Source organism: Lissotriton vulgaris, chromosome 11 (genome assembly GCF_964263255.1).
Source record: "Lissotriton vulgaris chromosome 11, aLisVul1.2, whole genome shotgun sequence".
Taxonomy (NCBI): Eukaryota; Metazoa; Chordata; class Amphibia; order Caudata; family Salamandridae; genus Lissotriton; species Lissotriton vulgaris.
In genome coordinates this window covers 262,142,456-262,168,067 of record NC_141699.1, presented here as the reverse complement: position 1 = coordinate 262,168,067, position 25,612 = coordinate 262,142,456, and the positions used below count along the sequence as shown (strand labels likewise).

Here is a 25,612-nt window from a genome sequence, read left to right as displayed (position 1 = left end):
CTACCAACCTGGCAACAAAGCTGGCTGTTTTGTCAACAATGTTCCTTACTTCAGGAGGTGGATAAATAATTCCAACAATGGGTTTAGGAGCTGGCACTTCTTCCTTTGGTTCCTCTTCAGGCTGTTCACAAGAAACAAAAGAGAACATTAAAAAACAGAGTTAAGATGGAGAAAGGTCCATTATATCACCTCTGGAGAATTAACACCCCTGCTCCAGTTAATCATAGCAAGCTCTGTCGATTTGACCGCCACCTCAGCACAAATAATATTTAAGTAGGTGCACTGTGGGCATTACAGGCATTTTGTGAGATCAATTGCAACCTGCAGAAGAGTTCTGGGGTCTGTATGTGAACTTTATTTAACAAGCATGAATACAGTCAGCTTCCAGGATTTAGAGGACTGGCAGTGGTGTCAATAGTAAAGATTTTGCTGGCAAGGCAGGCCCTATTATAACTAGTCCCTGCTAGGAAGAATCACTTCCTGGGGCCGTATTATAGAAGTGCCCCTGGGGCGCAACGGGAGTTTGAGCCTGCTTTGCGCACTCCCGGGGCACGGTACGACAGAGAGGCCCGCAGACGCGTGTGCGTCTCATTCTGTAATACTGAAAGCGCTGGTGCACATACAGCGTTTCCTCAAGAGGGCATTCCCTCATTTCAATTGGTGGCAGGGCCTCATGCAAATGAGGGAATCCCTTTGCGTCTGTGTCCGAGCCATATAACAGATGTGGATGCAGAGACAAAGAAGCTCTCAGGAGGCGTACTGACAGTGCTCCACCTAAAAGGTGGCGCACTGTCAGTACGCCCCTTTAATGGAGGCCCTCTGGAGGAGGGAAAGGGGGTCCCATGGACCCCCCAGACATCCACTTGCAGGCGGGTGCAGTCACTCCCTGCACATGCCTGCAAGGGAATCTCTGGCCTCCCTTCAAAGTGCAGGCGGGTTCCTGCCGGCACAGTGATAACACAGAGCGGCTTCAAAGTAGCTGCTCTGTTTTTCACATGAGTGCCCTGCCCCTGGGCAACATTAGCTCGAAGCTGCCCTAATGACAGTGCATCCACCCTAATACGGTTCATTTTCCTTGATCTCGCTGTGCGCACATTTTAAAAGGCATGCACATTGCAATCACGGAATATGCCCCGTACGTATAATAGGCCCCTAGTCTTTTTCTCATCTTCATCAATTTGTCTGCCAGACCCCTGTAACCAGGTCCATTGTCCATCCATGTGGGATTTGCTCATCCATGCAGTTATGTCTAATGTCTGTGCACAGATGGGTCTGGAGCATGTGTGGTACATCTGACTATAGATACACTAGAATATATTCTGTTTACCAACATTCAAGTGGTACCAGAGGTGGCAAGCTGGGGAAAGTCTGGAGAGCAGATGTGCAATGCCGGGCTCCTCCCGGACATTCCAAGGATCTTTTGTAGTGGGTTAGACTGTTGGGTGTGAAGGAGAAGAGACAGAGGCCCCTCGGATTCTGAGTGACATTCCACTGCAATTTCCTAGTCCATTGTTCAGTGAAACGGCTCTGCCTGCTACCTCCAACACAGGCTAATATGTGGTTAAATCGGACAGTATGCCTTTCTTATCTTTGTTTGTGGTGTCCCCTGGTAAGAGGCTCCAAGCTCCACTCCAGCTTCCTGCTAGAACCATGTAACAAAGACCCAGCCTGAGCAGAAATGTGTGAGAGACTGGACACCCCTGAATGATAGCCATGAAATGTGTGCAGAGGGATACTTGATGGCTAAGACCGTGACTCAGAAATCACAAATTGTGGCTGGAGAAATGTGAATAAAAGGGAGAAAAATTATCGTTCAGAAATGTCGAGTATAAATACAGTAAGTGCAGTTATGTGAGCTTATTTCTGGCAGTCATAATAAAAGGAAAGATTATTCACGGTCTTTTTAACAAATTTCACCAAATATTTAAATTTTTCTATGAATCTGGGCTGCTTTTCCATGATAATGGGAACACAGACTGAAATCCAATACAAAGATGCCAAATAAAGTTGCACTTTAAATTACCTAAGAAGGATATTGCCCAGATTAACAAGCATTGGCATAGCCAATACGTCTTGCCTTTGGGGCCTTATAAGTATTTAGTTAAGCAGCACAATATCCTTGGTGCAACAACATCAACTGTTGCATAGCTAAAAACGTATAAGGTTCCAAAGGCGAGACCTATTGGCTATGCCAATGCCTGTTTTCTTGTAGGCATTTACGGGTTAAACAGCCCACTGGGTGAGAGGGCAAAGAAAGTCTTTCAGATGCAAATACCAGCATCTCACTGCTAAGGGGCTTACATTAACGCTCCTTGGAAAACCAGCCAAAACACATTGTTTATCAGAACAAATGTGTCTAGAGACACAGAGAAGGGAAAAATAATGTCTTGTCACCCCTTTTATGGAGCACAACCAAGGTTTAGACGTTGGTGTGCCCTGTGCTGAACTAGTGCAGTAGACTCTGCAGGGGCAGTCCCGCTAGGGCCCCTGGTGTCCGTAAAAAACACATTTTGAGAAGGAAATAAAAGTCACCCGTGAAGTGCAAAAGTAATGGTAACTACTAGACACCATGGGCTGTTACTGAGTAAGGTTATCATCAATAAATGCCACTTTATGCCTCAAGCATGCGCACATTAAAAAAAAAAATATTATATATATATATATATAAATATATATATATATATATATATATATATATATATATATATATATATATATATATATATGAATTTCATGATCCTTCCGAGAGTAAAGCGCTTGACCAGGAGGAATTTATAGGGGAAGTCTCCCCATCAGAGTGTGCGGCACTCACCACGCCATACTGGACAACATGCTGTGACTTAAATAGATGTAGGAGTTTTTAGGTTTCAAAACAATTAATTAGCATACCGGTGGAATCAGCTTAAGTGACACTATATGACATTTGGCCTAACAAGGCCCTCCCGGAAAATAACATTCTCTTCTTGCTCAAGTATCTGGAGTTTATGCGCTCATGTAAAATTCACAGTGATCAGATGACTGTAAAAGCTGTAGGGTCTAGCGCCGCTGAAAAGCAGAAACAGAAGGTTTGGCTTTTATGCTATGCTAGCTAATTCCTAGGGGCAATGGTTGCTTTAAATTATGAGGAGGGAAACCATGGTGTCACACTTCAACACTATCAGCACCCTTGCAAGCCCCCTGCCGAATAGCTATGACCACTTGGCATACATGTGAAACTTACAGACACAAGCCACTGAAAAAGGGCACACGCAGAAACGATACACCCTCACCACAGTACGGACTACTGTACATAAAAGAAACCCCACCCCTGATTGTAGCCTGTAGCTAGTGCCAGGTTTCACGGAACGTCTTCACACCGGGGGTGAAAGCCAGACCTTACACTTGCATTAATAAAAGATTCCGAACGCTTCTCTGACATGATGTGCCTGCATAAATTAAGTCAGTGTGTCAACAAAAGAACACCATGTTAACAGTAGTTCCAAAGACTGTGATTAGAGTTTTCAGTGGTAGTTGGCGGAGTCTGTCCACGAGAAAAGAGTGCCAATGTTGACACCGGACATTCTTCTGACCAAAGCCGCCGAGAGCACAGAGGGCGGTGTTGAGATGTATTCTGGCTCCGGTGGTGTCCCAGGAGCAGGGACTGATGAGAGGAGCTGCCCTACGACATGAAAATAGCCACACCGAGAATGCCCGGAGGAGGCAACCCCTATTGCGCACACCTCTACTTTTGCACACCCGGGTGGATAAGATCCAGGCCAGTGGAATTATGCGGCAACGGAAGACCCATTTTAGCAGCAGGGTTAGGTAAATTACAGGACAAGAAAAGCTAAATTATGTGGCACATTTTTTATAGTATTACGTCATTACTGTGTACTCTGTGCCTGTTAAATCGGTCTACCTCATTAACAGCTAAATACAATATTCAGCTGAAAGGTGATCAGTCTAGCTTTACAAAGGTTATCCACAACGCAGCAACACCAAGCCACATTCTTAGCAACTTTTGATACGCTAGAAACAACATGTTTTGGTTGGCATCTGCAAACGCAAAGGTGGTACATTCCATCGATGAGACGGCCACTTAACACTTCTTGTTTTTGTTGGTTTCACAATACGAGTGGTGCGTGCGTGAGAAAGGGGGAGCAGGAGGTGAGCCCGCGAGTGGTGCGCGCACGCTTGAGAGAGCAGACTGCTCATTTTCAAGCACTGCACTCGTGCTTGTGGCGTGGCGTGCCGCTGCCAGCTCCCACAAGGTGGATGCCGCCACAAGCACAAGTGTGGGTTTGAAAATGAGCAGAACGACAGCTAAAGGCCCTCCTATGCACAGATGCACGCTGCATAGGTGAGACCTAAAAACCAAGTTATGGAGTAGACAATTACTTAGGTTTTAGAAAAGGAAAAGCATGAAACCTAACATGGATTTTGTCAGAAAAATATAAGGAAGAGCAGTTACTGAGAAATGTTCAAAACACAAAATCATTTTCCCTCCACCCAAGATAAAAATCCAGAAAATATATTCCCTGGTAAAAAGCAAAGGTTTTGTAATGAAAGAGTACAATTACCTCAGATCTTCCTATGCATGTTTTACAGTAGCCCCCCCCCCCCTAATTGCCCACGGCATGTACTTTTTCTGTAAATGTATGCTGAAGAATATCAATACGAACTTATTAAAAATATGCAACAATGAAGGGATAGGAGTTTGAACCAATAGAAGTGCTCGCTCTCTTAAAATGTCTATTTTAAAGCTGTCCAGCTGTTTGTCCAAGATAGACCAAATCCATGCCTGATTTGTATATCTACATCAGCTATGTAAATGAATTCATTTAAATGGGATCAATGAAATCACCATCGGTTATCCTGGAAATTAGGCATGGAATACAGACCTGGTGGCTGGAGCCTGAATTGGTCTTGCATTTGTAAGTCATCTAACCTTCCAACAATGTTTTTTCTATTGCCAGACAGACATTTTGCCCATTAAAAGCATTTAACAAAGAACTGGTGCTGTATTGAAATGGTATCCAACTCAATTGACAAGCTCACCTGGGATGCATCTGTGTCCCTATGGAGTGGTACTGTGAAGATTTCAGCATCATTTCAGCAACCCCTGATGACTTTTCTCTGCTCTCTACTACTTCTGATCTCTACTGACGAAGGGCTAAACTCAAACACATGTCTAGAGATACCAGTGCACCAGCTTTGGTGAACAACTACAGCAACTTTTAAGTAAACATACTGTGTTTACCAGAATGCTATGAGGTGAACAGTGCTGGGATGAGAGGCAGTGTGCTTCCCTCCCCCTTGCACTCTGATGTCTGCCAGGATGGGTTCTGTACCCCTCTATAGTGTGAAACCTAAGTGACAATAATAATAATAATAATAATAAATTGTTGTAAAGCACCTTGTTACTCGAACTGGAGCGTCCCCGCGCTAGGATTGCCCTTTACATAACCCGAAAAGAAGAGAAAAACTAAAAACAGAAAAATCTAAAATGGAAAGACCAGACTAACTAAAAAGCTCCAAGTCTGCCTAAACAACTGTTTCGAGTCTCTTCTGAAAGGTTGTTTCTGAATAGACTCAAACCAAAACGCAGTGTTTCACATCTTGAAAGCTCATAAACCAAATGAGCAGCCACCCAAGCATATTCTCTTTATGAAGGGAATCACAACGAGCACAAAGCCAGTAGATCTAAGTCTAAGACTAGGCTGATGAGAGTACAGAGATATTGAGGGCCTTTGTCGTTTAAGATTTTGCCGCATAGGCACACAGCTTTAAATGAGATTCTTTCTCAGCGGCAACCAGTGCAGCTTGACAAGAGCTAGGTCAGATGGGGCCCGCCTTGAGAGTTTCAACAGTAGGCTAACAGCCAAGTTTTGGACTCTGAAGTAAAGTAAGTCTCACAGTGATGGTCATACAGGATAGTGTTGTGTTCCACATATCCTTACAACTGGGTGGTTTCCTTTCTTTCCAGAACCGTGCGGCGGTATGAAAGTTCAGAGATCAGTTCATAGCTTGCTAGAGCCTAGGCATTGGCTTTTGTTTTCTATAAGAGATACAAGAGGTTTGGGATAGTCAGTGGGCCAGTTAGTGGGCCTAAGAAGGACTTGTCTATGATATCAGATACGAGATTAGACCCATGCGGAGCATGGTTTCACTGTAAAATTAGATGGTTTGATTTGCTGCAGCCTTGCCACTACTGCCACCCACCTTTGCTATGAGTCTGAAGGTAGTAAAAGATGGATGAAGTGGTGGAAGAGATGGATATGGAACGATTCTGTGCTGCTCACATTAGCTACAGATTGTTGAGGGCCAGAGTCCTGAATAATGTGCATTTTGCAGCATCTGGATTCCTCACCTTCTTAAAGAGGTGAAGAGCTTATATTTTTTGCTCACTTTACCTCTTTGTGGTAGACCATTCTGTGTCAACGTTATAAAGTGATTTGCACCATGGAAGCCTTAGACTGTGACAGGATTTACATCATTAGAACTGCTGCTAAGTAGCGCTTGTCTTCTTTTTCACTTACTTAGCTAAAGTGTTTCATTGGAAGTGGCTACAATTCTAGATTGGTGGCAGGGCGACAGATTAAGTTGAAAGGTGTAACCATAGTTTAGATGGCACAAATGTATTAAGGAGGGACTATCTTGTTCAGGTTCCTATGTTCATGAGTTTATTCTCTACCCCTAGGGACACTGTTGCTGCAACCATGGGACTCAAGTCCCAATCTTTTTGTAGCTCTAGGGATTCCCGGTATAGGGCCAATTGCTCTTTCTTAAGCCTGAGCTTGACTCTCTCAAGCTACAGAAATTGGCACTGTATCATAAGAGGGTTCACTCTTGCTTGATATGAAAGTCCCTACAGAAGTTCCTGAGTGATTAGACTCCACAGAGTGAGTTCTGGATCTCCTAGGTAAACTCTGTACACTTCCTGGTGGGGTAAAGAGAGGGCCACTGAGGCCTTCTCCCCCACCTAAAAGAAGATCTATGTTGCCCAGATTAGAACTATTTTGATTCTCCTGGTGTGAGTTTGAGTCCAGATCAAAACACATTTTACTTTCTGGCCTTTACTCATTCCCTGCCCCACCCGCTCCATCTACCTCATCAGACCCTGGGGTCTTTCTACGGTCATCTAAGAGCAAAATCTCAATGAGACGTTGGGTGGTTGCTGTTCTCCTTGTCCTCAACTTCCAAGATGCACACATGGTTCTCAATTCTGGAAATGAGATGCCATTGTATCTAGTTGGCAGAGAGCCACTGGCTTCTCCTCGAGACGACATACAAGTGTCATGTGGTGCAGGCACCTACCTAACCTAAGCGAGACTAAACTCTCTTAAGTTGGAGAAAGGGTGTGCTAGACTCTTGGCTAACCAAGTCCAAGGTCAGTAGAACTTACTTTATTCTAATCTTGATGTATTATATGTACCTAATACATAGTGGTTTTCAGTTAATCATTCAATGAGATTTATCTAGTAAAACAATAGCAAGCTTGATTTTACCACCAATGTGAGAAGGTGGCCTGGTATATGCTGTCCACTAATTAAAGTGGGCACCCTGTACCAGTCCAAAAGACCCTTATGATGCACGAGGTCAAAGATAACTTTATTGAAAGCTATCCTAGTAGTAGCTATGGAGAGCAGCATTCAGGCTTAATCTTGAAGGAATGTAAAGCAGCTTGTTTTACCAGAATATCACCTTCTAAATGACTAAATGAAAGGAGAACCACACAGTGTTTATATAAAAATATATATTTATTAATATAACACTATACTAGTCTCTATGTGAGACTAGGGCAATAATGAATCAATAGAACATTCGTAAATAGCAAAATACACAGCGGGCTCCTTGGGTAGGCTGAACCATGTACTAAAACAAGCATTGGAAATGCAATAGGTCTCGCACCATTAGAGTTAGTGCTTTTAGAATTGTTTATGGGTTTTTTTTGTAAATGTTTAGCATTTTTGTTTCCTGTAGCCAATGCTAAAGTATTACAAATAAAAGAAGCCATAAACATTTCTAAAAGCTCTAACTGAAATGGTCTGAGAACTATTGCACTGGGTGAGGGTGAGTGTGAGTGAGTGAGTGAGTGAGTGAGTGAGTGAGTGAGTGAGTGAGTGAGTGAGTGTGAGAGTGAGAGTGAGGGTGAGAGTGAGGGGTTGAGGGTGAGGGGTTGAGGGTGAGGGGTTGAGGGTGAGGGGTTGAGGGTGAGGGGTTGAGGGTGAGGGGTTGAGGGTGAGGGGTTGAGGGTGAGTGAGGGTGAGTGAGGGTGAGTGAGGGTGAGTGAGGGTGAGTGAGGGTGAGTGAGGGTGAGTGAGGGTGAGTGAGGGTGAGTGAGGGTGAGTGAGGGTGAGTGAGGGTGAGTGAGGGTGAGGGTGAGTGAGTGAGGGTGAGTGAGTGAGGGTGAGTGAGGGTGAGTGAGTGAGGGTGAGTGAGGGTGAGTGAGTGAGGGTGAGTGAGGGTGAGTGAGGGTGAGTGAGTGAGGGTGAGTGAGGGTGAGTGAGTGAGGATGAGTGAGTGAGGATGAGTGAGTGAGGATGAGTGAGTGAGGGTGAGTGAGTGAGGATGAGTGAGTGAGGATGAGTGAGTGAGGATGAGTGAGTGAGGATGAGTGAGTGAGGATGAGTGAGTGAGTGAGGGTGAGTGAGTGAGGATGAGTGAGTGAGGATGAGTGAGTGAGGATGAGTGAGTGAGTGAGGGTGAGTGAGTGAGGATGAGTGAGTGAGTGAGGATGAGTGAGTGAGGATGAGTGAGTGAGGGTGAGTGAGTGAGGGTGAGTGAGTGAGGGTGAGTGAGTGAGGGTGAGTGAGTGAGGATGAGTGAGTGAGGATGAGTGAGTGAGGGTGAGTGAGTGAGGGTGAGTGAGGGTGAGTGAGGGTGAGTGAGTGAGGGTGAGTGAGGGTGAGTGAGGGTGAGTGAGGGTGAGTGAGTGAGGGTGAGTGAGGGTGAGTGAGGGTGAGTGAGGGTGAGTGAGTGAGGATGAGTGAGTGAGGATGAGTGAGTGAGGATGAGTGAGTGAGGATGAGTGAGTGAGGATGAGTGAGTGAGGGTGAGTGAGGGTGAGTGAGTGAGGGTGAGTGAGGGTGAGTGAGGGTGAGTGAGGGTGAGTGAGGGTGAGTGAGGGTGAGTGAGGGTGAGTGAGGGTGAGTGAGGGTGAGTGGGTGAGTGAGGGTGAGTGAGGGGTGAGTGAGTGAGGATGAGTGAGTGAGGATGAGTGAGTGAGGATGAGTGAGTGAGGATGAGTGAGTGAGGATGAGTGAGTGAGGATGAGTGAGTGAGGATGAGTGAGTGAGGATGAGTGAGTGAGGATGAGTGAGTGAGGATGAGTGAGTGAGGATGAGTGAGTGAGGATGAGTGAGTGAGGATGAGTGAGTGAGGATGAGTGAGTGAGGATGAGTGAGTGAGGGTGAGTGAGGGTGAGTGAGTGAGGGTGAGTGAGGGTGAGTGAGGGTGAGTGAGGGTGAGTGAGGGTGAGTGAGGGTGAGTGAGGGTGAGTGAGGGTGAGTGAGGGTGAGTGAGGGATGAGTGAGGGTGAGTGATGGGTGAGTGAGGGTGAGTGAGTGAGGATGAGTGAGTGAGGATGAGTGAGTGAGGATGAGTGAGTGAGGATGAGTGAGTGAGGGTGAGTGAGTGAGGATGAGTGAGTGAGGATGAGTGAGTGAGGATGAGTGAGTGAGGATGAGTGAGTGAGGATGAGTGAGTGAGGATGAGTGAGTGAGGGTGAGTGAGTGAGGATGAGTGAGTGAGGATGAGTGAGTGAGGATGAGTGAGTGAGGATGAGTGAGTGAGTGAGGGTGAGTGAGTGAGGATGAGTGAGTGAGGATGAGTGAGTGAGTGAGGATGAGTGAGTGAGGGTGAGTGAGTGAGGGTGAGTGAGTGAGGGTGAGTGAGTGAGGGTGAGTGAGTGAGGATGAGTGAGTGAGGATGAGTGAGTGAGGGTGAGTGAGTGAGGGTGAGTGAGGGTGAGTGAGGGTGAGTGAGGGTGAGTGAGGGTGAGTGAGTGAGGGTGAGTGAGTGAGGGTGAGTGAGGGTGAGTGAGGGTGAGTGAGGGTGAGTGAGGGTGAGTGAGGGTGAGTGAGGGTGAGTGAGTGAGGGTGAGTGAGTGAGGGTGAGTGAGTGAGGGTGAGTGAGTGAGGGTGAGTGAGGGTGAGTGAGGGTGAGTGAGGGTGAGTGAGTGAGGGTGAGTGAGTGAGGGTGAGTGAGGGTGAGTGAGGGTGAGTGAGGGTGAGTGAGGGTGAGTGAGTGAGGGTGAGTGAGTGAGGGTGAGTGAGTGAGGGTGAGTGAGTGAGGGTGAGTGAGTGAGGGTGAGTGAGTGAGGGTGAGTGAGTGAGGGTGAGTGAGTGAGGGTGAGTGAGTGAGGGTGAGTGAGGGTGAGTGAGTGAGGGTGAGTGAGGGTGAGTGAGGGTGAGTGAGGGTGAGTGAGGGTGAGTGAGGGTGAGTGAGGGTGAGTGAGGGTGAGTGAGGGTGAGTGAGGGTGAGTGAGGGTGAGTGAGGGTGAGTGAGTGAGGGTGAGTGAGGGTGAGTGAGGGTGAGTGAGGGTGAGTGAGGGTGAGGGTGAGTGAGGGAGGGTGAGTGAGGGAGGGTGAGTGAGGGAGGGTGAGTGAGGGAGGGTGAGTGAGGGTGAGTGAGTGAGGGTGAGTGAGGGAGGGTGAGTGAGGGAGGGTGAGTGAGGGTGAGTGAGTGAGGGTGAGTGAGGGAGGGTGGGTGGGTGAGTGAGGGTGAGTGAGGGTGAGTGAGGGAGGGTGAGTGAGGGAGGGTGAGTGAGGGAGGGAGGGTGAGTGAGGGAGGGTGAGTGAGGGAGGGTGAGTGAGGGAGGGTGAGTGAGGGAGGGTGAGTGAGGGAGGGTGAGTGAGGGTGAGTGAGTGAGGGTGAGTGAGTGAGGGTGAGTGAGGGAGGGTGAGTGAGGGTGAGTGAGGGTGAGTGAGGGAGGGTGAGTGAGGGAGGGTGAGTGAGGGAGGGTGAGTGAGTGAGGGTGAGTGAGTGAGGGTGAGTGAGTGAGGGTGAGTGAGTGAGGGTGAGTGAGGGAGGGTGAGTGAGGGAGGGTGAGTGAGGGAGGGTGAGTGAGGGAGGGTGAGTGAGGGTGAGGGAGGGTGAGTGAGGGAGGGTGAGGGAGGGTGAGTGAGGGTGAGTGAGGGAGGGTGAGTGAGGGTGAGTGAGGGTGAGTGAGTGAGGGAGGGTGAGTGAGGGTGAGTGAGGGTGAGTGAGTGAGGGTGAGTGAGTGAGGGTGAGTGAGGGTGAGTGAGTGAGGGTGAGTGAGTGAGGGTGAGTGAGTGAGGGTGAGTGAGGGTGAGTGAGTGAGGGTGAGTGAGGGTGGGTGAGGTGGTGAGGGTGAGGTGGTGAGGGTGAGGTGGTGAGGGTGAGGTGGTGAGGGTGAGGTGGTGAGGGTGAGGTGGTGAGGGTGAGGTGGTGAGGGTGAGGTGGTGAGGGTGAGGTGGTGAGGGTGAGGTGGTGAGGGTGAGGTGGTGAGGGTGAGGTGGTGAGGGTGAGGTGTTGAGGGTGAGGTGTTGAGGGTGAGGTGTTGAGGGTGAGGTGTTGAGGGTGAGGTGTTGAGGGTGAGGTGAGGTGTTGAGGGTGAGGTGAGGTGTTGAGGGTGAGGTGAGGTGTTGAGGGTGAGGTGAGGTGTTGAGGGTGAGGTGAGGTGTTGAGGGTGAGGTGAGGTGTTGAGGGTGAGGTGAGGTGTTGAGGGTGAGGTGAGGTGTTGAGGTGTTGAGGGTGAGGTGTTGAGGGTGAGGTGTTGAGGGTGAGGTGTTGAGGGTGAGGTGTTGAGGTGAGGTGTTGAGGGTGAGGTGTTGAGGGTGAGGTGTTGAGGGTGAGGTGTTGAGGGTGAGGTGTTGAGGGTGAGGTGTTGAGGGTGAGGTGTTGAGGGTGAGGTGTTGAGGGTGAGGTGTTGAGGGTGAGGTGTTGAGGGTGAGGTGTTGAGGGTGAGGTGTTGAGGGTGAGGGGGTGAGGTGTGGAGGGTGAGGTGGTGAGGGTGAGGTGAGGTGGTGAGGGTGAGGTGAGGTGGTGAGGGTGAGGTGAGGTGTTGAGGGTGAGGTGTTGAGGGTGAGGTGTTGAGGGTGAGGTGAGGTGTTGAGGGTGAGGTGTTGAGGGTGAGGTGTTGAGGGTGAGGTGTTGAGGGTGAGGTGTTGAGGGTGAGGTGTTGAGGGTGAGGTGTGGAGGGTGAGGTGGTGTGTGGAGGGTGAGGTGGTGTGTGGAGGGTGAGGTGAGGTGTTGAGGGTGAGGTGAGGTGTGGAGGGTGAGGTGAGGTGTGGAGGGTGAGGTGTTGAGGGTGAGGTGTTGAGGGTGAGGTGAGGTGTTGAGGGTGAGGTGAGGTGTGGAGGGTGAGGTGAGGTGTGGAGGGTGAGGTGTGGAGGGTGAGGTGTTGAGGGTGAGGTGAGGTGTTGAGGGTGAGGTGAGGTGTTGAGGGTGAGGTGAGGTGTTGAGGGTGAGGTGTTGAGGGTGAGGTGTTGAGGGTGAGGTGTTGAGGGTGAGGTGTTGAGGGTGAGGTGTTGAGGGTGAGGTGTTGAGGGTGAGGTGTTGAGGGTGAGGTGTTGAGGGTGAGGTGTTGAGGGTGAGGTGTTGAGGGTGAGGTGTTGAGGGTGAGGTGTTGAGGGTGAGGTGTTGAGGGTGAGGTGTTGAGGGTGAGGTGTTGAGGGTGAGGTGTTGAGGGTGAGGTGTTGAGGGTGAGGTGTTGAGGGTGAGGTGTTGAGGGTGAGGTGTTGAGGGTGAGGTGTTGAGGGTGAGGTGTTGAGGGTGAGGTGTTGAGGGTGAGGTGTTGAGGGTGAGGTGTTGAGGGTGAGGTGTTGAGGGTGAGGTGTTGAGGGTGAGGTGAGGTGTTGAGGGTGAGGTGTTGAGGGTGAGGTGTTGAGGGTGAGGTGTTGAGGGTGAGGTGTTGAGGGTGAGGTGTTGAGGGTGAGGTGTTGAGGGTGAGGTGAGGTGTTGAGGGTGAGGTGTTGAGGGTGAGGTGTTGAGGGTGAGGTGTTGAGGGTGAGGTGTTGAGGGTGAGGTGGTGAGGGTGAGGTGGTGAGGGTGAGGTGGTGAGGGTGAGGTGTGGAGGGTGAGGTGTGGAGGGTGAGGTGAGGTGAGGTGTGGAGGGTGAGGTGAGGTGTGGAGGGTGAGGTGAGGTGAGGTGTGGAGGGTGAGGTGAGGTGTGGAGGGTGAGGTGAGGTGAGGTGTGGAGGGTGAGGTGAGGTGTTGAGGGTGAGGTGAGGTGTTGAGGGTGAGGTGAGGTGTTGAGGGTGAGGTGAGGTGTGGAGGGTGAGGTGTGGAGGGTGAGGTGTGGAGGGTGAGGTGAGGTGAGGTGTGGAGGGTGAGGTGAGGTGTGGAGGGTGAGGTGAGGTGAGGTGTGGAGGGTGAGGTGAGGTGGTGAGGTGAGGTGAGGTGTGGAGGGTGAGGTGAGGTGTGGAGGGTGAGGTGAGGTGTTGAGGGTGAGGTGAGGTGTTGAGGGTGAGGTGAGGTGTTGAGGGTGAGGTGAGGTGTGGAGGGTGAGGTGTTGAGGGTGAGGTGTTGAGGGTGAGGTGTTGAGGGTGAGGTGTTGAGGGTGAGGTGAGGTGTTGAGGGTGAGGTGAGGTGTTGAGGGTGAGGTGAGGTGTTGAGGGTGAGGTGAGGTGTTGAGGGTGAGGTGAGGTGTGGAGGGTGAGGTGTGGAGGGTGAGGTGTTGAGGGTGAGGTGAGGTGTGGAGGGTGAGGTGTGGAGGGTGAGGTGTGGAGGGTGAGGTGAGGTGTGGAGGGTGAGGTGTTGAGGGTGAGGTGAGGTGTGGAGGGTGAGGTGTTGAGGGTGAGGTGTTGAGGGTGAGGTGAGGTGTGGAGGGTGAGGTGAGGTGTGGAGGGTGAGGTGTTGAGGGTGAGGTGAGGTGTTGAGGGTGAGGTGAGGTGTTGAGGGTGAGGTGAGGTGTTGAGGGTGAGGTGAGGTGTTGAGGGTGAGGTGAGGTGTTGAGGGTGAGGTGAGGTGTTGAGGGTGAGGTGAGGTGTTGAGGGTGAGGTGAGGTGTTGAGGGTGAGGTGAGGTGTTGAGGGTGAGGTGAGGTGTTGAGGGTGAGGTGAGGTGTTGAGGGTGAGGTGTTGAGGGTGAGGTGAGGTGTTGAGGGTGAGGTGAGGTGTTGAGGGTGAGGTGAGGTGTTGAGGGTGAGGTGAGGTGTTGAGGGTGAGGTGAGGTGTTGAGGGTGAGGTGAGGTGTTGAGGGTGAGGTGAGGTGTTGAGGGTGAGGTGAGGTGTTGAGGGTGAGGTGTTGAGGGTAGGGTGAGGTGTTGAGGGTAGGGTGAGGTGTTGAGGGTGAGGTGTTGAGGGTGAGGTGTTGAGGGTGAGGTGTTGAGGGTGAGGTGTTGAGGGTGAGGTGTTGAGGGTGAGGTGTTGAGGGTGAGGTGTTGAGGGTGAGGTGTTGAGGGTGAGGTGTTGAGGGTGAGGTGTTGAGGGTGAGGTGTTGAGGGTGAGGTGTTGAGGGTGAGGTGTTGAGGGTGAGGTGTTGAGGGTGAGGTGTTGAGGGTGAGGTGTTGAGGGTGAGGTGTTGAGGGTGAGGTGTTGAGGGTGAGGTGTTGAGGGTGAGGTGTTGAGGGTGAGGTGTTGAGGGTGAGGTGTTGAGGGTGAGGTGTTGAGGGTGAGGTGTTGAGGGTGAGGTGTTGAGGGTGAGGTGTTGAGGGTGAGGTGTTGAGGGTGAGGTGTTGAGGGTGAGGTGTTGAGGGTGAGGTGTTGAGGGTGAGGTGTTGAGGGTGAGGTGTTGAGGGTGAGGTGTTGAGGGTGAGGTGTTGAGGGTGAGGTGTTGAGGGTGAGGTGTTGAGGGTGAGGTGTTGAGGGTGAGGTGTTGAGGGTGAGGTGTTGAGGGTGAGGTGTTGAGGGTGAGGTGTTGAGGGTGAGGTGTTGAGGGTGAGGTGTTGAGGGTGAGGTGAGGTGTTGAGGGTGAGGTGAGGTGTTGAGGGTGAGGTGAGGTGTTGAGGGTGAGGTGAGGTGTTGAGGGTGAGGTGAGGTGTTGAGGGTGAGGTGAGGTGTTGAGGGTGAGGTGAGGTGTTGAGGGTGAGGTGTTGAGGGTGAGGTGTTGAGGGTGAGGTGAGGTGTTGAGGGTGAGGTGTTGAGGGTGAGGTGTTGAGGGTGAGGTGAGGTGTTGAGGGTGAGGTGAGGTGTTGAGGGTGAGGTGAGGTGTTGAGGGTGAGGTGAGGTGTTGAGGGTGAGGTGAGGTGTTGAGGGTGAGGTGTTGAGGGTGAGGTGTTGAGGGTGAGGTGTTGAGGGTGAGGTGTTGAGGGTGAGGTGTTGAGGGTGAGGTGAGGTGGTGAGGGTGAGGTGAGGTGGTGAGGGTGAGGTGAGGTGGTGAGGGTGAGGTGAGGTGGTGAGGGTGAGGTGGTGAGGGTGAGGTGTTGAGGGTGAGGTGTTGAGGGTGAGGTGTTGAGGGTGAGGTGTTGAGGGTGAGGTGTTGAGGGTGAGGTGTTGAGGGTGAGGTGTTGAGGGTGAGGTGTTGAGGGTGAGGTGTTGAGGGTGAGGTGTTGAGGGTGAGGTGTTGAGGGTGAGGTGTTGAGGGTGAGGTGTTGAGGGTGAGGTGTTGAGGGTGAGGTGTTGAGGGTGAGGTGTTGAGGGTGAGGTGTTGAGGGTGAGGTGTTGAGGGTGAGGTGTTGAGGGTGAGGTGTTGAGGGTGAGGTGTTGAGGGTGAGGTGTTGAGGGTGAGGTGTTGAGGGTGAGGTGTTGAGGGTGAGGTGTTGAGGGTGAGGTGTTGAGGGTGAGGTGTTGAGGGTGAGGTGTTGAGGGTGAGTGAGGGTGAGTGAGTGAGGTGTTGAGGGTGAGTGAGGGTGAGGGTGAGTGAGGGGTTTTGGGTGAGTGAGGGTGAGGGGGAGTAGTTGAGGCTGAGTGAGAGCGAGGGTGAGTGAGGGGTTGAGGGTGAGGGGTTGAGGGTGAGTGAGTGAGGGTGAGGGGTTGAGGGTGAGCGAGGGTGAGTGAGGGTGAGGGGTTGAGGGTGAGTGAGGATGAGTGAGGGGTTGAGGGTGAGTGTGGGGTTGAGGGTGAGGGGTTGAGGGTGAGTGAGGGGTTGAGGGTGAGTGAGGGTGAGGGGGAGGGGTTGAGGGGGAGGGGTTGAGGGGGAGGGGTCGAGGGGGAGGGGTTGAGGGTGAGTGAGGGTGAGTGAGTGAGAGTGAGGGGTTGAGGGTGAGTGAGGGTGAGGGGTTGAGGGTGGGTGAGTGAGGGTGAGGGGTTGAGGGTGAGGGGTTGAGGGTGAGGGGTTGAGGGTGAGTGAGTGAGGGTGAGGGGTTGGCGATTCTAAGGTGGCCCCTTACTGCAAAACTGGTTGCGGAAATCCTGGTGCATGAGCTGGACTGCTGCTGGGGCGCATTGGTGCTGTTACAAGGGTGTAAGTGCAGCAAAATCACCCGATTGAGCGCTGGGCGCTGCGCATCTAAAATGACGGCAGCGCACTGAGGGGGAGACTTCCACCGGCTGCGGCAACGGGAGATGTGCACTCTGTTTGTGAGCGGCTGGGAGGCGATTCGGCGTGCAGACTCGCAGCGGAAAACTGCGGAGGCGGCAGTCCTGGGGGAGAAGTCTGGAGGGCGAGATCGCCTTAACCTTCCTGTGGTGCACTACGCTCCCAAGATGGCAGTTATGGGATGCGGGCGGAGGCCTGATGCCGGCGAAGGTGAGAGGCAGACCGAGGCGGTGAGGCGAGGAGGTGCTGAATGCTGGAGTGGCCGCTGGGACACGCACCTTGCGCCCTGACCTACAGCATTGAGAGGTGAGGTGGCAGCGCTGTACCGATCCTGCTACGCAGCAACAATGGTGTGGAGGCACCGAGGACGGAGGCTGACTGGTGGCTGTGAGCACTGTGTGAGGGTGAGGGTGAGTGTGATACAATATAAGCCAGAGGATGAATTATCATACAGTCACCTCAAAGGGAACAGTTAACTAATCCCTACTCTACTCTAAGTTATGTCAAAAGTGGACAAAGCATGTCTGCAAAAAGTTTCTGAGCTATCTTGTACATTGCTCTCGCTTAAATCAACAAATCTAACAATTGATACACCTACTCACGGTTCCCATAAAACGCTCAAATCAGGTTAAAGCATAGAGATAACATGTAGAGCTCCGTAGCCCCCCAAATACAGCTTCTCTAAACGTCCTTCACACTTAGTTATCTGCTACAAAACAAGATTCGTTATACTAGCTTGTACTCTGCAGGTGTACCGGTGCAACTAAATAGGTCATTCTATAGTTATCGCGTAAAAGAAAACAATTCACACTGGAATGAAAACAAAATACATTGTGTTTGATAATACGTACTTTAGCTTCTCTCATAAAAAAATGCGCACGCCTTTGTAACAAAATGGCAACCGGACGTTAGCTATTTTAAAATGCAGGCTGTATTAGCTAAAATGAATCTAAACATGAATAATACACAGTCAATTCATGTGTGTGTTTACATATTAATGACGATAAAATCCAAAACATTTAATATGACCAAAAAACCTTTCAGTCTTGGTTGAGCTGTGCACTCTACAAATCCCCAAAACATAATGTAACAAGTCTGCCAGCTCCCTCTCATTCCAGTTGTCTTTTGTCTGAGTTTCCTCAGGTTGTCTGCTTCCTCGTGTCAGGTCTTTCCTTCAAAGGGAGTTGACATTGCTTTCGTATCTGTGCCCACATGGACACACATGTTGGGAACGATAAACCCATTCTGGAATTAGTAAATTAATTATGGACATATGACGCTTTCCCTTTTTGTCGTGGACGCGGTCTGTCATATCTAGCGCCCTGAGGCTGTCTGTGTACACGAGGTGCTGTGCAAACAGCAGGCCGGCCCCACTGAGTGCGTTTGTGCCGTGTTACTTCCAGCCTTCAGCGCAGCGGCGGTGAGGTGAGCCAGGTGGCGCTCCAGAGAGTGCTAATGAGGTGCAATGTGGCACGAGGTGCAGCGCAGTCTTCGTGTTGGTATAATCAAGTGCCTGCACGAGCCCTCCCGCTCCCCCTCCCCCATGTCTCTCCTCTCCTCATCCTATTTCTTCACCCGTCCAGGAAACCGCTTGTTTGAAGGGGCGGTCTTTGATGTGTGTTTGTTTTAGGGAGGCAGAAGGCCTCGTGCCCCATTTGTCAGTGGGAGGGGCTTCGACAACTGCTCGACATGAAGGGGGTTTGTTAGGGAGGTGTGAGGCTAGACCTGCTAGGGTTGTTGTGGGGGAAAAGGGGGGTGGGGTACAGGCGCAGGAAGGTGGGAGATAGGCACAACACACCCACGAGATCGGAGCAGCACAACACTCGTGGCCAGCTCCATTCAGCCGGTAAGTGTGACCGAAAATTGGGTCTGGGAGATGGATTTAACAGGCACCCATGAGTTTACATCCTGTTTCCAAAGTTGGAGGGTAAAGTGAGTCGTTGGGGAGGAGAAGGGTGCTGTTTGTATTTTTTCCAGCTGCAGAATGTAGCACAATGAACGTTTATTGGCTTAACGCGAAGACATATAGGATTTAATGCATTTAAAAGTGTTGCTGGTATACACGGTGCTGCTGTGAATGAAGGCGTCTTGCAGATTTTGATCGTTGTTTGTGTTTCTCTCCATCCTAAATAATACTCAGTACTGTTGTGCACTTGTTTCTTTAAGGTGCCCCTTTTAAAAAGCTGGCGAGATAGCTCCTTGCGTTTGCCACAGAGAACAGTATGTCTCCCTCGTGTCAGACTAGTTAATTCCTAGCCCGATGCACGTTATAACATGGCTTAGAAACAGTACTGTCCAGCCAAAAACAGAAAACACACAAGCAGTTTACTAGGAAAGCTCTTACGCAACCATCTATTTATTTAGAATTTTAATAGAGTGCTGCGATTCTCCTCTTTGTATTTTTTTTCCACGGATTGCAAATGAAGGGGAAAAAAAGGCCCATTTCTAGGGTTCTTTTCAGTATATCAACTATTAAAGCCAAGTATCAGCAGAAATATCAGAAGGCACTTTAAAAATACAAATTCATGGACAGTAGGACTTGTGCCAAGTGAGTGTTCTTTTTTTTCTTTCTTAAATTGTAGTACTTCCAGAATATATGCCACTTTAAACCAATAGTTTCTATTCAATCTGCGGCAAAGGAGGGAAGAGAGGGGAGGGGGGAGGAGAAATGCGACACGGCGGGAAGGGGAGGGACAACCAAACAAGACGGAGGGAAGAGAGGGGAGGGGGGAGGAGAAATGCGACACGGCGGGAAGGGGAGGGGGCGGAGCGGGTAAACCAAGACGGACGTGCACGCGCTTTTAAGCTCAATGCGCATGCGCATTGAGCTTAAAAGTCACGGGCACTGCAAGGAATCGCCACGATTCCTTGCAAGTTAGGTAAAGAGTGGATAAGTCCCAATACTCTCGCTTGCTCGATGCGCATGCGCATCGACAGGCGAGACCTAAAAATGGTATAACAATAACGACTTGACTAGACACAGTGCCTAGAGCACGTAGAATTGCTGGGACCCCAAGGAACAACCCAGAAGGGTGACGGAGGGAGCCCACGGAGGACGGGTGCAGTGAAGAAACACGGACTAATGCTCCATACAACTCTATGGGAAAGTCACGGTTGCAAATGTACAAGTTAAGGACACTTCCAAGAGGAAATCAAGCAAACCTTTTGGAACAAAGGAGGTTCTAAAGTCAATCCACCAGTGAGTACCGAAGTACCAGTGTTACCTATCCCAGAAGAGCCTGGTCCATAGGGGTCAAGTGGTGTTGGAAACCTTAGTTGTTTTCAATGGAGAGCTGCAAAGAAGTACTGCTGCCAGGATGGCGAAGAGTGTCTGGTGGAATCTAAGCCTGGATTCGAGGTGAGAGGAACCTGAAAGCAGAGGGTACAGAGTCTGGGTCACTTCAGGTGACCAGGGGCTCAGTGGTCGAATGCCCACAGGTGTTGGTGCTTCAGGAGAAAAGAAGGGTTGCTTGACCCTGCAGCCATGGGGACCAGGAAACGGCATCGACGACCAGGATCCGGAGGTGAGCTGTCCCACGAAGGAGGTCGAGTGCTGAGGGGTCGATATCCAGCGGGAACACCATTATGCCTTGGCAAATGCAACCCATGCGGTCAGAGGAAACAGGTTAAGGTGTGGACCAGTAAGGTCCGGGGGACTCTCCAAGCATTGAAAGTCAGGGCACGTCTGAAGCAACCAGGTAAGACCAACAACAAATAAGGTGACCCTCGCCAGGACACACAGGCCAACAGACCAAGGATCAAGAGGAGACCTCAAGCAAGTTTGCAAAGGGAGGCCGTAAATCTTCGGTGCAAATACTGCTCTGGGTCAGGACTATATGGAGTCCAATGCACAAGCTTGGGAATCGTCACTAAGCATATGCAACTGCAATTAACGTGGTGCACAGGGATTCGGGTTGCACGGTTACTATTAGAGATATTGGTCTCAGAATTGCTGAGAGGGCAGATCGACCTCAGGGACCTTCGGGAACCAACCTCCTGTGTTGCTGAAATCTTCAGAGTCCTCAGGAGCTCGGGAGAAGCAAACTGGTCAGATGCATTTAGTTGCCTGCTTTTGCAGGGGAGTAACTCCTTTACTCCAAGGGAGATTCTTCAGTCGTCCAGCGTCATGCAGGCAGTCGAAGTACTTGGTTTCTTCTTAGCCAAATCTGGTCCAGGTAAAATCTAAAGTCCTGTAGCCGGGTAACCCACTTTATACCCATGGAAAGATTATGTGGACCCTCCTAGGGGAGGGGCAGGACAGAGGGGTGGCTACACCCATGTCCTTTCTCCAGTTTCGTGCCAGAGCAGGAGCCAATGGCTCACAGAACTGGTTTGAGCTTGACTTTGCACAGGGACACCAAATGTGCCCCCAGTGCAGACTTTCTGACACTCTCAGAGTGCAAATGTCGAACAAAAACGGGCCTCTGTAACCTTAATTCAGAGGTCCCTAAGGGTATGAGAGGGTATATGGAGTACGTCCTCCCTTACAAATACTTTACAACAACAAATACTCCACAGGAGACCTACTATGAGACCCACTGGATCAATGTAGATAGCGCAACTGGAAATAGGGAACTTATGAATAGGGTGAGATTAAACACCCACTCACTAGGGATGTGTATGATATGCTAATCATATCTATGTGATGGAAGAGGGGCAACATTAGTTGTTTTTAGTTACCCTCACACACCCTAGTGGTGTCATGCTTCATCATCGGGTCACCCAGACTCCTATAGGTCAGGGTGGGCTCAACCACAGTGTTGGGAAGCTCTTGTGATCGTGAAGGCAAGTGGATATAAATAAAATACCTCAATCAGACCCCAGGTTTCCCTTTATTCATGGGTCTGGTTGGGTTGTTAAAAATAAAGTAAAATGGGTCTTGCAAGGATTTTTATGGTCCTATGACGCTAGTGAAGTGCCGACATGTTTCAGTCCTTAGGTGGCCATAAAGGTCCCGGACTTTCTTCAGGGCATAAATAAGTTAACCCCCTTTATGTGTGGGGATAATTAAGTGGGGGAATACCCTACTCTATCAATTTAGCGAGGGAAGAGTAGCTTCTCCTCGTGTTAGTGTGTTGGTGGTGTTGTGAGATGCCAGGCTCCATCCAAATTATGTTGGGCGTAGGCTTCTCAGTCAGCAAGACAACGGGGCATACTCTCATATTGTGAGGACGCTCCCTACCGGAAAACATACGGTCTCGCCTCCCGGTATATATATATATATATATCGAAATCTTCTTCCTCAGGGGCACTCAGTAAAGTGCATGACGGTTACCTTCATCCCGATTTCACCTATATCGTGCGTCCAGATGGGCAGTTCATTATGACACTGCATGTAGTGTTTGTGGGAGAAGTAGTCCATTTATTAAGTCCTGAATGGATGCACTTATTATGAATGCTCAATCCCAAGGCTCTTTCATGAGCCTCAGACTCCGCTGCTACCCTCGATCCATCGCGCAGGTCTCAATTGCGGGACTCTCTGAAATGACGGGTCCCGTGACCCCCGTTTACCGAGGTGGTGCGACCCAGCGGCAGGATTGCCGCTTAAACATTCTGCTCCTTGGGTTGTCCAACTTGCGGGTCGCACTCAGTCCTGTGTGCGCCTTCCCCACAGCGTTCAAAAGGTATGGGCAGCAGTTAGTCTTAATTTAAAAGCACCTGGTCAGCCCAACACGTGCAGTGTTATAATGAACCACCCATCCGGGAGTAAGTGCGACCTGCAAGTTGGACATCCCAAGGAGTGTGCGAATATGAATGAATATATATATATATATATATATATACACATACACAACATTAGTGGGATAAGAATGGACACAGATACTGATATGTTAGGATTTCTTCATGTTGTGTCCAGATACCTTGGGGAACTACTACTTTAGCATGACTACGCGACAGAGGTAAGGCATTGCTGGCTCTAGAGGCTAAAGTAATTCCCATCAGTGTAACCACATCACACTGTCCACGATCTGGGATTCAGGGGCAGCAAATGTCGTGGTTGTGCCAAAATGCCTGCAGCGGGCTATTACCACACGGGTTTATTTTACATCCCAATTTTCGCACTGCCTAAAACGAATGCTGAAAAAACTGTATATTACCATCATATTGGACATATGGTGGTAATTTTCGAAAGCCGTTTTACCTGTGATAAAGAGTCAGTAAAAAGGAACCAATATGGCACAACATACTGATGGTTACACGGGGCCGGCTTTAGCGCTGGTGGCGTCCGGTGCAACAGTCTATTCTGGCACCCACCTCCCATGACCGGAACTGCAGCTACACCAGCCTCAGAGCCGACGAACCACCCGCCAAGTAAGACCTCAACCATCTCCGATGCATACTACTGAACACTCGCTCCGCATGCAAACACGCCATTGATATCTGGGACCTGCTAAACACAACATCCCTGGACGTCGCCTTCCTGACAGAGACCTGGTAGAAAGACTCCTCCGCACCAGACATCGCCATAGCTATCCCCGCAGAGACTGCACCAACGGAGACAGAGGAGGAATCGCCATTGTCCACAAGAACAGCATTAGGGTCTCGACTAGCACCAACCACACACTCTGCACCGCCGAACACATGCACTTCCAGATCCACACAGACCCTAACTCCACCCTCAGAGGCACCCTAGTCTACCGACCCCCCCCTTCCCCGGTTCAGCGACTCCATCGCCGACTTCATCAGCATGCAAGCCCTGACCTCCACCGACTACATCCTCCTCGGAGACCTGAACTTTCACCTTGAGAACAATGGCAACAACTCCACAACCCTGATAGATAACCTCGCCAACCTCGGGCTGAAGCAACTCGTCACAACGCCCACCCACTCCGCCGGCCACACGCTCGACCCAGTCTTCTCCTGAAGCCCGCACGTCTCCGTCAGCCACACCACCGAAGTCCTCTGGACCGACCACTGCTGCATCCACTTCGCCTTCCAGAAACCCACCAAACACCACTGCACCCAACATACCCTCAGCTGCAGCTGGAGCAAAATCACTGAAGACCAACTACATGCAAACCTCGCTCTCAGCCCACCCACCGAACCCTCAAACACAGACGACACTGATCACAGGCTCAGACGCTGGATCGAGGACTGCGCCAACACTCTCGCCCCGCTGAAGAAACCCCCACACGGAGACAGCAGCAAGAGGGCCAGCTGGTTCACCCCAGAACTCCTTGCCTCCAAGCAAACCTGCTGGAAACTAGAGAAGGAATGGCACAGTGAACAAACTCCGGACAGCCGCGCAGCACAGAAGGACGTCATCCGCAACCACCACCACCTCATCAGGGCAGCCAAGAGGACCTCCTTCAAAGACCGCCTCGAAAACAACGCACACAATAGCAAGGAGCTCTTCAACATCGTGAAGGAACTCTCCAACCCCAGCTCCAACACCAACGACATCCCGCTGTCGCAAGCCCTGTGCGAATCCCTCGCCACCTTCTTCCACCGCAAGATAGCAGACATCCACGACAGCTTCAACACCCAGACAGCCCCAACAGACAGTCACACAACAGACCCTCCGCACACCATCGATCGCAACCCCCTGCTAGCCTGGGCCAGCGTGAGCGTCGATGACACCATTAAGACCATGAGCACAATCCACTCCGGCTCTCCATCAGACTCATTCCTGCACCACGTCTTCAACAAAGCAAGCAGCTCCATCGCACCCCACCTGCACAACGTCATCAAGCTCTTACTCAAGACCGCGACCTTCCCAGAGAGCTGGAAACACGCGAGATCAAATCCCTACTCAAAAAACCTACGGCAGACCCAAGAGACCTCAAGAACTTCCGGCCCATCTCTCTGCTCCCCTTCCAGGGCAAAAGTCATCGAGAAAATCGTCAACAGACAGCTAACCCGATACCTCGAAGAAAACAGAATCCTGGACCCTTCCCAGTCAGGGTTCCGCAGCATACACAGCACAGAGACAGCCCTCATCACCGCCACCGACGACATCAGGACCCTGCTGGACAATGGTGAGACCGCAGCACTCATCCTCCTAGACCTCTCCACCGCCTTCGACCCAGTCTTCCACGGCACTCTACGCGCATGCCCCCACGCCGCAGGGATCCGAGAAAAGGCTCTGGAATGGACCACCTCCTCCCTTTCCGGCAGAACCCAGACCGTCCGCCTCCCCCACTCCGTTCCAAAGCCTCCGAGATAATCTGCGGCGTACCCCAGGGATCCTCCCTCAGCCCGACACTGTTCTAACATTTACATGGCCCCGCTCGCCCAACCTCAATATAATCTCCTACGCCAACACTCAACTGATCCTCTCCCTCACCAAGGACCCCAACACCGCCAAAGCCAACCTCCACGAAGGAATGAAGGCAGTCGCCGAGAGGATGAAGATCAGCCGTCTGCAGCTGAACCAGGACAAGACTGAGGTCCTAATCCTCTGCTTCAATCCTTCAGCCTGGGACGACTCTTGGTGGCCGACGGCACTGGGGGCAGCCCCAACCCCCACCGACCATGCACGAAACCTGGGAATCATCCTCGACTCAACGCCCTCAATGACCAAGCAAGTCAACGCCGTCTCCTCCTCCTGCTTCAACACCCTCTGCATGCTCCGCAAGACAGATGGATCCCGACAGATACAAGAAAGACAGTCACCCAAGCCCTCATCAGCAGCAGACTACTACGGAAATGCCCTCTAGGCAGGAGCCCCGTTCAAGCTCATCAAACAACTACAACGCATCCAAAACGCCTTGGCACGACTAATCCTCGATGTACCACGACACGGTCACCTCACTGCCTACTTGAGAAACCTGTACTGGCTCCCCGTCGACCAGAGGATATCATTCAATCTCCTCATCCACGCACACAAAGCACTCCACAAGACCGGCCCAGCCTACCTCAACAGACGGCGCTCCTTCAACATCCCTGACCGCCAACTACGCTCCACCGACCGCTCACTCGTGCATCTGAATAACAACCACCGGCGGGAGATCCTTCTACCTCCTCGCCGATAAGACATGGAACACCCTCCCACTGAGCCTATGAAAGACCCAGGACCTGCTGACCTTCAGGAGGATACTCAAAACCTGGCTGTTCGATCAGTAGCGCCCATCTCCCCAGCACCTTGAGACCCTCGCGGGTATGTAGTGCGCTTTACAAATGATTGATTACCTCCTCCTCGGATTCCTTCAGTAACACCCGCAAAAGTGCCCCTCAACTCTCCACAGCACTTTCACACATACATTTCATTTGTTTTAAAGCTCTGGTAAAGGCTGGCTTTACTTATCCAC

The 25,612-nt window shown here is 50.9% G+C and overlaps 1 protein-coding gene across 1 annotated transcript in view; it reads right to left on the bottom strand.

Annotated features, from left to right (window-relative positions):
* Positions 1-25,612, bottom strand: part of SF3A1 (splicing factor 3a subunit 1) — a 213,310-nt gene that overhangs the window by 186,868 nt on the left and 830 nt on the right. The window contains exon 2 of the mRNA XM_086943206.1: positions 9-121. Within this exon, the coding sequence (XP_086799332.1) occupies positions 9-121 (113 nt within the window). The remainder of the gene's footprint in view (positions 1-8; positions 122-25,612) is intronic.